The sequence below is a fragment of the Schistocerca serialis genome, chromosome 5 (genome assembly GCF_023864345.2).
Source record: "Schistocerca serialis cubense isolate TAMUIC-IGC-003099 chromosome 5, iqSchSeri2.2, whole genome shotgun sequence".
Classification (NCBI taxonomy): Eukaryota; Metazoa; Arthropoda; class Insecta; order Orthoptera; family Acrididae; genus Schistocerca; species Schistocerca serialis.
The window spans coordinates 560,712,787-560,728,838 of record NC_064642.1 but is presented as its reverse complement, the minus strand read 5'-3'; the positions used below and the strand labels follow the sequence as shown (position 1 = coordinate 560,728,838).

Here is a 16,052-nt window from a genome sequence, read left to right as displayed (position 1 = left end):
AAGTGCAATGTGTTACTTATTTTGAAAATCAACTGCTATTCCTTCCACCAAGAGTCTATCTTCTTCATTTCGGTCTTTTATATATACGATGAAAAGCAGTGTCATACTGGAGTCATGTCACAGCTGCTACCAATGTTTGTCTGAATTTCGGTCCAGCACAAATCGTTAGCATCATATACAGTCAGTGATCAAATTTGGGTACAAATAGTGATCAGTGGTCAGCGGAAGTGACATAATTTCCGCTGTACTTTTTTTTTACAAAATTCGTCTCATATTTTAAAGGCAGGTTTCATGAGACGACAACAAAGTGCTGTAGTAGTCACGATACTAAATTTATGTTGAAAGTAATTACGGCACCTCACCTCAACCTCTCCATACCAGCAATATTCTACTGTGTTTCTGTAAAATAGTTAACATATTTCTGTGACAACATTCAGATTTGATTTCATTAATGTAGAGGTACTTCGATACATCGATATGTATATATTCCAATGATGTTATTCTTATGTGTATTCTTTCTTTTGTCACTATGATCTTTGACGTACTTGTAACTCTGATTTTTGGGCACGTAAGCGGTTACTAGAGAGTCAAGCTCTGGTCGTCATGTTAAAAAGACGCAAATTGTAGTCAGTTTATGAAATGTGAACTTTAACAGTGAGGAAGATATTTTCAAGTATGTTTTATATTGTGAAGTGATGTTTTGGAACGAGTTAAGTGATATTGCAACAAAAGTAATAAAAAAGAAGTGTAATTTAAATTCGGAGTGCTGATTACTTTTTTACATCACCATTGTCCTAACTTGCAAAAGTTTAATCTTCAAGAATGGTTTATGAAACACATCTATAAAACTTTTGCATATCGCAGAATAACACCTAGGCCTCTTTGCATCTGAGCTTGGAATCATCACTACCTAGATTTTCGACGATTGAGCCATGAGTTCACAACGAGACCAGCGTGGGAAACACGAAAAGATGAATGCCTAGTTTATCCATTATTTCAAGAAATGACTATATTAACTGTGCTCTAATGACACCTGTCACATAATATAACTTTGTTGTTGCCCGAAAATGCAATATTTAGCAGCGTGAGCAACACTACAATCATAATTAATTTTTGACCTTTGTTGTGGTAGGGTTGTTAGAAGAGGAAGCAATATACAATGGTCAAAATAAATGATGCATGTTCCCGTAACTTTATCACTGAACTTTTGATCTAGCAATACACTGTGGCCGGCCGGTGTGGCCGTGCGGTTCTAAGCGCTTCAGTTTGGAACCGCGTGACCGCGACGGTCGCAGGTTCAAATCCTGCCTCGGGCGTGGATGTGTGTGATGTCCTTAGGTTAGTTAGGTTTAAGTAGTTCTAAGTTCTAGGGGACTGATGACCTCCGAAGTTAAGTCCCATAGCGCTCAGAGCCATTTGAACCAATACACTGTGATATCAACACATTGGTTTGTTTGTAATGTAATTCTAGCTGAAACAGTCTATGGTTTCACTGCTAAGGGGCAGTAAGTGCAGTCTGCGGTAACCGCGTCACCTGTAAACATTGTAGTACTTGTACTGTGTGCCATTACGAGAGCTGTATTGCTTCAGGATGGTTCGGACAGCTTTAAGTATTGTCAGAGTATCCGTACAGTCACTCCAATGGAGAAGGGACTGAGACAGGTGGACATAGCAGCGAACGTTGGTGTAAGTCAAAGTGATGTCTCTAGAGTCTGGAACAAGTATCTAGCGACAGGATCAGTTGAGGATCATCACAGAAATGACCGCTGATGAAAAACAGCTAGTGTGCAGGACCAATATATCTGCGAATAACAGCATGCAGAAACCCTCAACGTAATGCACGTCTAGGGCCCCAGTTCAAAACAGCTACAGGAGAGCAGGTGTCTACACAAACGATACGAAATGGGCTCCACGAGCAGGGATTACGTGCCAAAGGACCTCTTCCGGCTTCTCCTCTCCAAATTGGGTTTGGAGAGGGGCTCGTGTCGTAATGGCACGAAGCCATTCTTTGTGGGCTAGGCAGCAGTGAGACACAACTCTGTGACACCCGTATCAATCTCCATCCTGACAATACTGATACTGGTGTGTGGAGATAACTAGGACAACGGGCACCCTAACACTATCGTAGGCCACCGCCCCTATGAAGGCGGTTCAGTCATGTTTAGGGGTGGAATCAAGCATGGCCGCAGAACACCCCTTACTCCAATACATGGAAGGATGACTGGTGTGAAGTATTGGGACGTCACTGTTGCAAGCATTGTGCCTCTATTTGGTGTACATATGGGATTGGGATTCACGCCGAGGAACGACAATGCACACCCCCATCACCAACGTTTTGAGAACACCTTATTAGTGGAGCGCAGAATCAGTCGGATGGAATGGTTTCCATGTTCTCCAGACCTCAACTGCATTGAAAATGCACGGGCCACGCTAAAACGAGCGGTTTGCAACCATTCTGTCCCGTCAGAGACCTTACAGGGCACCTTAGAGGTTGCTGTGGAGGAATGAGAAAATATTCCACAGTCTTCTCTGGACGATTTGGTAAGGGTTATGCCTAACCACTTAAAATGTGTCTCCTGTGACAAGGATGGCCAAATTATTCATAAACAATGTGTTACGCAAGACGACAGTAAGAACAAAGTGTGGTTCTTCCAGTGGAATCTCTTGTATGGTTTTGTTTTTGCTTTTTTTGCTTGTATTTATCAAGTGGTAATGTGTTGATCTTCTTTATTTTTGTTGACTTACTGAAAGAACAAAATCAGTTTTCTTTCTATTATGCCCAGTATTGACAATAAAGCAATACGCAACATTTTTTTATTGCTGACTGGACACCACAGACATGTAAGTCCGTGATAAGAATGATCAGATACAGCGGACGAAAGCACATTCATCGTGCAGAATGGACTTACATCCTGTGAAGTGACTGCTGGGGATAGTTGCAGTTTAAGCGGTTGGAAGTGGTAGACAATACGATTCGTAACGCTAAACCGACCACTCGACCCTGACGTTCTTGAGTCATTCAGATAAAATGAGGTCACATTAACGTGCTGCGAGTAGTTCATTGGCCTTTGACACATGGCTTCCTTTCACGGTCACACCAGGGCGCGAAGCTTGTCAGGAACTCATCTCACCGTACCGCGTTCTGGCAGACTGCCTTAACTAAGCGCTTTTTTTGTCAACAGAGAATCGCATATTATTTGTCTATGGTCTTTCCCTAGAATTTCGGCAACACTTGTTAGATGCTAAACAGCCTTAAACTTCTTGAAGATATTCGGTTTCCGTCCTAAATTATTCCGTTAGTGAATGCTTTTAAATATAATCATTCTTTGACTTCCGATGCGTTAAGAGCAGTTGTCCTTTCAAAACAAGTTAATGGGCTACGTGCCTTATTGAAATCTTAACTATTGATGGTTAGGTTTTGTAGAATATTTCTTAAGTGGTTGGATAAATTTTCAGAATTTGTTTTGAAGTTCTTGTCATCATGCACATATATCTTCTGTGACGATGGAGGTTCGCATTCGTGTTTATGTTATTTTTACTAACACGTTTTGTCAAGCTTTAGCTTCAGGCACAATGTTCATACTGAAATACATAGTTTATACTCATTTGTTTGAAGCTAATGATTATGAAAATCATGTGGGTGCTTCCACTAATAATAACATGTACAGCGATTGCCACGTCTCCATCGTCACATGAGGAACATGTGCATGATGACAAGAACTTCTAAACAAATTACGACAAGCTGTCCAGCCAGTTAATAAGGTTCTAAAAACTAATCAACCAGTAATTAAGATTGCAATAAAATAAGAGCTTAATGAAGTTGGCGTAGACGAAGTGAAAAAGTTTTGGGGACAATTATTAATGTAGAAAGAATGTCTGCTTTTTAAAAAAGGCGGGACACAGTCCTGTAACGAGCTTTAAAATAATTTTGTCATATCGATGTACTTAACAGAGTCATGAATACTTACAATTATTACAGCGATGGCACTAGTGATCATGCATCTGAGGACTCCTGACGTATAAAGATTGCCAACAATAATTTGGTGTTGAATGGCTGTATTGCTATGTCTGTATCGCTGTGATTCAACATGAAAAAGCATTCGTTCTTCCAAGCAACCAACTTCATTCTTGTAACAGAATTTTGGTTCCAACGTCAACTTAATGCCTAGGTACTTAATTAGTATTCATATTAGCCAATTATTAGATATCAAAATAAATCAGCCATCTTAATCTTGGGAACTATGCATAATACCCGGTATAAGACTATAAGGCTACACCTAGTCACACGACATTTACATTTTTATTCGGTTTTCTGAAATTGTAATCATCTGTTTGTATATGTACATCACATCTACTGTTTTTTTGGCGACATTTAATAGAACTTAAGATAGGCAATCCAACTTGTATCACTTGCAACTGATTCGGGTGATGCAAGTCTGATTTTCCTGTCCATGGGTGCATGAAATATTTTCTAGGACAGATTTATTTTGCCAACCCAGTACCTGCAGGCTGCTTTTTATGGAAGTTATAGATCGCTTTCCGATCTCTGCGTATTATCGCTGGTCTCATCATAACCTAGTTAGCAAAACAGAAACTTAGACTTAGGTGACAGAATTCATGGGATAGCGATATGCACACATGCAGATAGCCATAATATAGCGTACACGAGGTATAAAATAGCAGTGCATTGGCGGAGCTGTTATTTGTACACAGGTGATCCACGTGAAAAGGTACGATGCTGCCGCACGTCGATAATTAAGAGACTCTGAACGCAGAATGGTTGTTGGAGCTAGGCGCATGGGACATTTCATTTCGGAAATCGTTAGGGAATACAGAATTTGGACATAGTTTGACATAGTGTCAAGAGTGTGCCGAGAATACCAAATTTCAGCCAGTACCTCTCGCCACGATCAATGCAGTGCTCCACATCCTTTACTAAACGACCGAGAGAAGCGGTGTTTGTGTAGATAGTCAGCGCTAACCCACTAGCAATAATGCTTGACATAACCGTAGAAATAAATATCGGACGTACGATTACCGCATGCGCTAGGGTTGTGCAGCGAAATCTAACGTTAGGGTTATGGCAGAAGACGACAGACGTGAGTGCCTTTGCTAACAGCACGACGACGCTTCCAGCACCTCTCATGGGCTCGTAACTATATCGATTGGACCCCAGACGACTGTAAAACCGTGTTTTGGTCAGATGAATCCCGATTTCAGTTGGTAAGCGCTGCTGACAGGGTTCGCGTGTCGCTCAGACCCCACGAATCCGTGGACCCAAGTTGCCAAGAAGGCACCGTGCAAGGTGGTGGTGGCTCCATAATAGTGTGGTCTGTGTTAATATAAAACCGACTGGGTCCTCTGGTCCAACTGAACCAATCACTGACTGAAAATGGTTATGTTCGGCTACTTCGAGACCATTTGCAGCCATTCATGGACTTTATGTTCCCAAAAATCGATGAAATTTCTATGGATGACACCGGGCCACAGTTGTTCGCGATTCGTTTGAAGAAATTCTGGACAATTCGAGCGAATGATCTGGCCACCCAGATCGCCCGACGTAAATTACATCGAACATTTATGGTTCATAATGGAGAGGCCAGTTCGTGAACAAAATCATGCGCTAGTGACACTTTTGCAATTGTGGACGGCTATAGAGGCAACATGCGTGAATATTTCTGCAGGGGACTTTCACCAAGTTATTGGGTCCTGGCCACGTCGCTTTACTGCACTAAGCCGGGTAAAAGAAGGCCCGATACTATATTAGGAGGTATCCCATGCCCTTTGTCAACTCGATGTACGCTACTGGACATTAAAATTACTACACCACGTAGATGACGTGCTACAGACGAGAAATTTAACCGACAGGAAGAAGATGCTGTGATATGCAAATGATTAGCTTTTCAGAGCATTCTCACAAGGTTGGCGCCGGTGGCGACACCTACAACGTGCTGACATCAAGAAAGTTTCCAACCGATTTCTCATACACAAACAGCAGTTGACTGGCGTTGCCTGGTGAAACGTTACTGTGATCCCTCGTGTAAGGAGGAGAAATGCGTACGATCACGTTTCCGACTTTGATAAAGGTCGGATTCTAGCCTATCGCGATTGCACTTTACCGTATCGCGACATTGATGCTCGCGTTGGTTGAGATCCAATGACTGTTAGCAGAATATCGAATCGGTGGGTTCAGGAGGGTAATACGGAACGCCGTGCTGGATCCCAACGGCCTCGTATCACTAGCAGTCGAGATGACAGGCATCTTAACTGCACGGCTGTAACGGATCGTGCAGCCTCCTCTCGATCCCTGAGTCAACAGATGGGGACGTTTGCAAGACAACAACCGTCTGCACGAACAGTTCTACGACGTTTGCAGCAGCGTGGACTATCAGCTCGGAGACCATGGCTGCGGTTACCCTTAACACTGCATCACAGACAGGAGCGTCTGCGATGGTGTATTCCACGACGAACCTGGGTGCACGAATGGCAAAACGTCATTTTTTCGGATGAATCCAGGTTCTGTTTACAGCGTCATGATGGTCGCATACGTGTTTGGCGAAATCGCGGTGAACGCACATTGGAAGCGTGTATTCGTCATCGCCATACTGGCGTATCACCCGGCGTGATGGCATGGGGTGCCATTGGTTACACGTCTCGGTCACTTCTTGTTCGCATTGACGACACTTTGAACAATGGACGTTACATTTAATATGTGTTGCGACCTGTGGCTCTACCCTTCAATTGATCCCTGCGAAACCCTACATTTCAGCAGGACAATGCACGACCGCATGTTGCAGGTCCTGTACGGGCCTTTCTGGATACAGAAAATGTTCGACTGCTGCCCTGGCCAGCACATTCTCCAGATCTCTCACCAACTGAAAACGTCTGGTCAATGATGGCCGGGCAACTGGCTCGTCACAATACGCCAGTCACTACTCTTGATGAACTGTGGTATCGTGTTGAATCTTCATGGGCAGCTGTACCTGTACGCGCCATCCAAGCTCTGTTTGACTCAATGTCCAGGCGTATCAAGGCCGTTATCACGGCCAGAGGTGGTTGTTCTGGGCACTGATTTCTCAGGATCTATGCACCCAAATTGCGTGAAAATATAATCACATGTCAGTTCTAGTATAATATATTTGTCCAATGAATACCCGTTTATCATCTGCATATCTTCTCGGTGTAGCAATTTTAATGGCCAGTAGTGTATATTAAAAATATGCATTAGGTTCATCATTCTTTTAGGCTATCTATGTGTGTGTGCGTCTGGTCGCTGGCAGTGGTGACGTTACCTGCTGCGTGCGGATGAGCTTTGCCAGCTGCGAGGCACTGTGGAAGAGCAGGCGGCTCTGTATGGGCGGCAGGCGCGGAGCCGGCCTCAGGGAACGCAGGTACTGTAGGGGCCGCAACATCAGCCGCAATAGCAGCTGCAGCAGGCCGATCAGCCGCACCCCGATCTCCATGACTGCTTTTTCTCCTGCAACACATGCAGTAAAATGTAAGTCTAAAAGATAAAAACTTTGGACTCCGCTTGGGTGCGGATCCACCTCATCGTCACCTTAAAAAGGTGCCATAAACGTGTATAGATTAGATTAGTACTTGTTCCATAGATCATGAATACGACACTTCGTAATGATGTGGACCGTGTCAGGTTAATAAAAGGTGTCTATACAAGATATTACATTACACAAAATATTACATGACACTTAATTTTCTTTTATTTTTGGTGGGGGGTGGGGAAATTACCCACTTACTATATCCAAAAATTTATCTAATGAAAAGAAGGAGCTGCCATTCAGAAATTATTTTAATTTCCTTTTAATGATATATGGCTATCTGTCAGAGTTTTGATGCTATTAGGTAAGTGCTCAAAGACTTTTGTGGCAGCGTAATTTACCCCCTTCTGAGCTAAAGTTAGATTTAACCTTGAGTAGTGAAGATCATCTTTTCTCCTAGTGTTGTAGCCATGTACACTGCTATTACTTTTGAATTCGTTCGGATTGTTAATAACAATTTTCATAAGTGAATATATATATTGTGAGGCTACAGTGAAGATCCCTAGCTCTTTAAATAAGTGTCTGCCGAATGATCTTGGATGAGCTCCAGCAATTATTCTGATTACACGCTTTCGAGCATTGAACACTCTTTCACTCAATGATGAGTTACCCCAGAATATGATGCCATACGAAAGAAGAGAATTAAAACAGGCGTGGTAAGCTAATTTACTGAGATGTGTATCGCCAAAATTTGCAATGACCCTAACAGCATAAGTAACTGAACTCAAACGTTTCAGCACATCTTCAGTGTGTTTTTTCCAGTTCTACCCCTCATCAATGCATACACCTAGAAATTTTGAATATTCTACCTTAGCTACCGATTTCTGATCGAAGTCTATATTTATTAATGGTGTCATTTGATTTACTGTGTGGAATTGTATATACTGTATTTTGTCAAAGTTTAATGAGAGACCATTTGCAGAGAACCACTTAAAGATTTTCTGAAAAACATCGTTTACAATTTCATCAGTTAATTCTTGTCTGTTGGGTGTGATAGACATACTTGTATCACCGGCAAAAAGTACCAGCTTTGCATCTTCGTGGATATAGAATGGCAAGTCATTGATATATATTAAGAACAGCAGAGGACCCAAGACCGAACCTTGTGGCACCCCATTCTTGATTGTTCCCCAGTTTGAGAAATCACCAGTTTTTTGCATACTATGGGAACTGCTTATTTCAACTTTCTGGACTCTTCCAGTTAGGTATGATTTAAACCATTTGAGCGCTGTCCCATTCATAGCACAGTACTTGGGCTTATCTAGAAGTATTCCATGATTCCATGATTTATATGATGACAATTTCGAGTATAACAATATACGAGGGCGTGCTGAAAAGTAATGCCTCTGAGTTATTTGTTCTGTTTTCAATATCGGCTGAGGTATTGCATGTCACGTATATTACTCGGTCGACTTTCCTGCTTTGCTGACGCAAGTTGCAACCCTCTGCCTCTAGAGGACTCCAAACTAAAGCGCTTAATGCGATGGTGTATAATGTAACGATGTCGGCACGTGGGAGACCAACAGAAAACTGAAAGCACGAATCCGAAGAGTTCGTCCGCACATGAAGAATCCTCTCCTTCAACATGGCAGTGGCAGACTACACACGGCAACAATCCGACGCCTTGGATTCACGGTCATCGAGCATCCTCCATACGGATGACATCGAAAAAGTACAAAGAAGGGCAGCTCGTTTTGTATTATCGCGAAATAGGGGAAATAGTGCCATAGACATGATACGTGAATTGGAGTGGCAATCATTAAAACAAAGGCGTTTTTCGTTGCGACGGGATCTTCTCATGAAATTTCAATCACCAGTTTCTCCTCCGATTGCGAAAACATTCTGTTGGCACCCACCTACATAGGGAGAAATGATCATCACGATAAAATAAGAGAAATCAGGGCTCGCACGGAAAAATTTAAGTGCTCGTTTTTCCCGCGTGCCGTTCGAGAGTGGAACGGTAGAGAGACAGCATGAAGATGGTTCACTGAACCCTCTGCCAGGCACTTTATTGTGAATAGCAGAGTAATCACGTAGATGTAGATGTAGATACAGACCCGACTTGGTCCCATCCCTTTTTCAACTCTTTCCAAAACTTAAAGAACATCTCCGAGGACTTCACTTCAATAGTGAAGAAGCGGTGCAAACAGAGGTGAAGTTGTGACTCCGCCAAGAAAGTCAAACATTTTACAATGACGATATCAAAAACTGGCCTTGCGTTGGGAGAAATATATTCGTCGCCAGGCCATGTTGAGAAATAAATATATAGACATGAGGAATAAAAATGTAGAATGTTAATGCCGTTTGTTTTATTTGAAAAGCTTTGGGAGTTTTCATGTAAAAAATTCGGAGGCATTATTTTTCAACAATATATAAAGGGCGATCAAAAAGTTTCCATTCGAAGCCCACACTATTCCCTTGCCTATACGTCGGTGGTTATATACCCGCATCGGAGTCGCGATCGGTTGCATATACGCTGCAGCAACGCCCTTAAACGGGAACCTTTTGATCGCCCCTTCTATATGAAATGTTTTAATATCATAAATAATAAATTGTCAGGCATTTGCAGATGAGTTGACAATACTCAGGAACTATAGACGAGAAGCACTGGAACACTTACATAAAGTCTCTGCTAAAACAAATCAAAAGGTCATTACAAGGAAAGAAAGAATACCTACGCACATGACCCTGACATACGAGGCGTGTTTTTTAAGTAACTAACGTTTTGAAATTAAAGAAAGACGTGCTAAGATATCTCAATAATTTTATTTTTACATGAAAGCCTGTACCTTAATCAACTTTTCTACACGATTTCCGACAATATTGAGGCACTTGTCATAACATTGTACCAGTTTTTGAATACCCTCCTCATAGAAATTTGCCGCCTGACTTGTTAACCACTGCATCACCACTGTTTTGACTTCGTCATCGTCTTGAAGACGCTGACCGCCCAGGTGTTTCATCAAAAGCAGGAACAGATGGTAGTCACTGGGCGCAAGATCGGGGCTGTACGGAGGGTGATCTAGAGTTTCCCATCGAAAAGATGTGATGATGAGATCTTTGGTCTGATTCGCCACATGCGGACGGGCATTGTCTTGCAGCAAAACGGTGCCCTTGCTCAACTTTCATGGACTGTTGTTATGATTCTGGTGTGACGTAGGCCACCCATGTTTCATCGCCCGTTACAATTTGGCTTAAGAAATCATCACCGTCGTTGTGGTACCGCTCAAGGAAAGTCAATGCACTGTCTAAACGTTTGGTTTGGTGCACATCTGTCAACATTTTCGGTACCCAACGTGCGCACAGTTGTCGGTAATTCAAGTGCTCGGTCACAATGCCATACAAAACACTACGAGAAACATTAGGAAAGTCATCCCGCAAGGAGGAAATCGTAAAGCGACTGTTTTCTCTCACCTTATTGTCCACTTCCTGCACAAAACTTTCATTAACGACCGAAGGACACCCACTCCGTTGTTCATCATGCACATTTGTGCGGCCATTTTTAAATGCTCTCACCCACTTTCTTACCATTCCATCACTAATAATATTTTCTCCGTATACTGCACAGATCTAACGATGAATATCGATCGCTTTTAGGCCATTAGCACGAATAAATCTGCCGACTTCACAGTCGGCGGGACTCACGATTATCGGAGGCATCTTAAACACTCAGTACACAACATAAACAAGGAAGAATCGGACTGTAATGGCGTCAGTGCGTAGATTAAGGTAAAGGCTTTCATGTAAAAATAAAATTATTGAGGTATCTTAGCACGTCTTTTTTAGTTTCAAAACGGTACTTACTTAAAAACCCGCCTCGTACAACATGGAAAAGTTAAAAGAATGGAAAAATTCAGATATCCAGGGGAATACAAAAAAATAGGAGGATCAAAAAAAGCATCCAACACAGAAAGAGCAGAAAACTTCAAAAAGCGTACAAACTCATATGGACAAACTACAGTAAAAGAAACATATCAAAACAGCCCAAACTCAGGTTCTTCAATACAGTTGTGTTACCAGAAGAACATTGCGCATCAGAAACGGTCGCAATTGGATTATTAGGTAACACACAGACAGAAAAAATAGACCGTAAAATCCTCAGAAAAATGTTTGGAGCAATACATAGAGATGATAGGATGGATAGAGAGACCAACCAAAGAATTATACTAACAGACAGAAAGTTCATGGACATGATCAGAAAACGCCGTCTGGGAATACTCGTGAGCAGCTAAGTTAGAAATAGTTTCTGCTATGTCAGAGGCAGAGCGCTCATCTTACGACAGCGAATGGGATATTTCAGTGTTTCACTTTACTGGTCCCTGCACAGCTAGTGCGACATGACCAAGACTCCTGATATCAGCTTACTTCATTGCCTCCGACTCGTGGTTGCCTGACGCAAACGATACTCCTTCTCCGAGGTCAGGCAAGCACTGGCTTTTCTCGTGGCGCAGTGTCAAGCGTATAATGTTAGGACCTCGATTTGGGAAAAATCACCATCGTTCCAACAGGCTATGACTATAAAATTAATAAGTCACAAATGGAATCATTCATGGGTTACTGAGAAAATGCAGTCACCCCGTAAATGAGACTGTAAACAAAATACTTGGGATACTTACTTTAGGGTACTACTTAAGCGTGTGAGACCCGTACTAAAAAAGACTAACGAGGGACGCTTGCAAAGAAGGCAGCACTATGGGTCAAAGGCTTATTTGACTTGCTGGAGAGCGTCATGGAATGCTGAAAAATCTGAACTGTCAAAAACTGGGAGATACACGCCAACTACCCCGCAAAAGCCTTTTTACAAAACTTTGAAAACATAGGAACTGTTTAATTCTCTTACATATATGGAGGATGTTTGCACGGGAAGGGAAATGTCCCCTAATAGGTCTTCCATCGTCTCCTACGGGTAAACGATAAAGAACCCCGGAGGCGATTTGTAACTTAAGTAAAACAATGTACCACCAGCTCGCTTCCAAAATGAGAGATAATTGTCTTGGGGAAAACTCTAAGAACTGCATTATGGAGCACATCATCGTGGACATTTCGCGAGATGTATTTTGGAGGAAGTACCAAGTTGTAAGACTTTTCCCCGAAATTTCAATAGTAAACCTTTTCGTGATGCACATGCCTCTCTTGTAGCGTCTGCCATTGGAGTTTGTTGAACATCCCCACAACGTTCTCGCGCCGATTAAACAAACCCGTAACGAAACGCGCCGCTCTTCTTTGGATCCTCTCTGTCTGTCTGTCTGTCTGTCTCTCTCTCTCTCTCTCTCTCTCTCTCTTTCTCTCTCTCTCTCTCTTACCTGGTAACGGTCCCAGAATGATAAACACAACTCCAGAATCGGCCGAACAAGCGCTACGTAAGCCACTTATTTTGTAAATTAGTTACATTATTTCCATAAGATTCTTCCTATGAACCTCAGACTGCCATCAGCTTTTCATATTATTTTATGTGGGCATTCCACTTAAGACAGGTATTTTACGATAAATACTATTTCCAACAATTTATCATATCAATAGTGTAAGTTTACTGTAATTGATTTCTTTTTCTATGTATGCCCAATATGTTACATTTATTTACATTCAGGGTCAACTACCAGAGCCTGCACCATTCGTCAGTACTCTGGAGGTCATTCTGCAAATCGGTAACGTCTTCTTGCGTTGCTACTTTGTTACAAACAACCGCGTTATGTGCGAACAGCCTTAAAGAGATTCTGACGCTTTCTACTGGATCATTTATATATATTGTAAACAGTAACGGTCTTGTCACACTTCCTTCAGGTACTCTGGAAGTTACCTTTACATCTGTCGAGTTTGTTCCGTTAACAGCGACATGATGAGTTCTACGTGCAATTAGGTATCGAAACCAGTCGAAAATCTGGTCGGGCACATGATAACATCGTATTTTGTTCACTAAACGGCTGAGCGAGACAGTGTCAAATGCGTTCCTGAAGTCAAGCAACACGGCATCAACCTGAGCGCCGTTATTGACAGCGCTCTGGGTCTCATGGAGGAACAGAGGGATATGAGTTTTGCAAGATCTCTGTTTGCGGAAGCCACGTTGATTGTATTAGAGGATAATTATGTTCTCCAAAACCGTCATAATTCTTGAGTCTAAAACAAGTTCCATAATTTATCAACAGATTGACGTCAACGATATAGGCCTATAATTGTGTGCATATGTCTTACAGCCCTTCTTGAAAACAGTAATGAACTGCACTTTTTTCCAGTTGCTGGGTATCCTTCGTTGCTTCAGCGATCTACGATAAACTGCTGCCAGAAGTTATTTTGCATAATTCTGTAGAGTATCATAGGTTTTTTATCTGGTCCTGATGGCTTGTCACTACTAAGCGATTGTTGTTTTTTTTATTCCGTTATCGATTAGCTCATATCGATTAGTTCATCATCCGCCATTCCGACGTTCGTTCGATGACTAAAAGGAGGGGCCTAAGATATATCCGCAACGAAGAAGCCTCTATTTTAATGACTGCCACCCCATCTCTTTTATCACACCCTTCACGCTCTTCACCTATTTTGCGATAATAGAAAAAGAGATGCCCTCCTTTGTACTGTTTCGATGTCCTCAATCCTATTTGGTAGCGATTCCATACCATGCAGCAATACTCCAGAAGAGGACAGACAAATGTAACCAGACAGTCACTTCGGTAGATTTGTTGCATCTCCTAAGGATTCTGCCCATAAGGCGCAATCTTTGGTTTGCCGTCCGCATATTTTCTATGTGATTGTTTCAGTTTAAATTATTAATTGTAGTCACTAGGTTTGAGTTTAATCGACAGCCTTTAAATGTGTGTGTTTTATCGTCTAACTGAAATTTAAAAGAATTTTGTTAGTATTCATGTGGAGGACCTCACATTTTTTATTGTCCAGGGTCACCTGCCTCTTTTCGCACCATGGAGATATAATGTATTTTTACTTTTAATTACTAATTGCACAAAGCAATAAAAATTTGGTACAGAAATGCGAAATGACTTATTGCCATACGAAAAGATATTTATATCAATAATACTGTTCAATCTGTAGAAATAACAATGTATTTTATTTCATATTTGAAGTTTCGCATTTTTGTACCACAATTATTGTGTGCTTTGTCCTAAGTCAGCACCACACAAGATTGCTCTGCGCGTCCTTCTGTGTTCTGCTGCTCTCTTCATTTCAAGTGGCTTGCACTTGCTTTAACATCATTTAAATTTTTTTATTTTCTTTTTCCTTTGATTCTTCTCGCACACACCCATCCTTCCAATGTATACGCGATCAAACAGTCCCGTCGCAACTTGACCAAGTATATTCTTGATATGTGATCGGACGCTTTACCGGCGTGTGTGTTGTTTCCAGGGCTCTCGGGTGTCCAGCCGGATGCGATCGTTGAAGTCCCACGATATTTCGGCGAATAACCTTTCCGCCATCATCGGGTGGTTCTGATGGAATGGTCTGTCTGCGACAATGAGCAGACAGACCATTCCATCAGAACCACCTGATGATGGCGGCAAGGTTATTCGCCGAAATATCTTGGGACTTCAACGATCGCACCCGGCTGCATACCTGATAGCCTTTGAAACAAGTATATTCTTCTTTCTTTTTCTTATAGCTTCCAATGGTCTTCTTCTGCACCTAATTGATCCTATCCACCCCACACGCCCACATCTCAACCTCCTTTAGTCCTCTCTTCCAGTGTCCACGTTTCACCTCCATCGAGTGCCACGCTCCAAACGAAACACTTAGCTAGTCTTTTCCTGAGCTATTTATCTAGCTTTCTACGTAGTATGCTTCTCTTTATATTGAAATCTTCCTTAGCTATCGTAATTTGAGCTTTGACATCATGGTCAAATCTTTTTTTTTTTTTTTTGCACTAATAGTGATCGCATAGGTCTTAAGGCTACTTGGTCTGCCGGCCGAAGTGGCCGTGCGGTTAAAGGCGCTGCAGTCTGGAATCGCAAGACCGCTACGGTCTCAGGTTCGAATCCTGCCTCGGGCATGTTTGTTGTGATGTCCTTAGGTTAGTTAGGTTTAAGTAGTTCTAAGTTCTAGGGGACTAATGACCTCAGCAGTTGAGTCTCATAGTGCTCAGAGCCATTTGAACCATTTTGAGCTACTTGGTCTTTGTTTTCCTCTCTTCCCAAAATGTCTTCATTCTTTCACCTCTTTTCTTTCACCCACACGCGGAAATGTAGTACATCGACCTGCTTTTTTAGTGGTTTCTCTTCAAATGATTTTGTGCTGTCATCCTTGTTTTAGAATTCTTCCCTGTTTCGGATCATCTATAGTGTAATAATACCAGTTTATTGTGTGTCTCTTTTGAATTCTTCTGTCCGCTTGCAAGTGTACTTTAATGACGTGATGTAATTGAAGATATTATTGTTCAGTCTGTTTTCGTCCTTTCTTACTAGGTGCCCATAAAATTTCAACCGTCGTTTCCGCATTCTATCCCTGATCTTTTCGGTGTACTTGTAGAGCTTCTCGTTTCCCTTATTCTTCCTA

The 16,052-nt window shown here is 42.0% G+C and overlaps 1 protein-coding gene across 1 annotated transcript in view; it reads right to left on the bottom strand.

Annotated features, from left to right (window-relative positions):
• The window catches only part of LOC126482079 (fatty-acid amide hydrolase 2-like), a 406,337-nt gene that overhangs the window by 202,886 nt on the left and 187,399 nt on the right, over window positions 1-16,052 (bottom strand). The window contains exon 3 of the mRNA XM_050106055.1: window positions 7,293-7,477. Coding sequence (XP_049962012.1) covers window positions 7,293-7,477 — 185 coding nt within the window. The remainder of the gene's footprint in view (window positions 1-7,292; window positions 7,478-16,052) is intronic.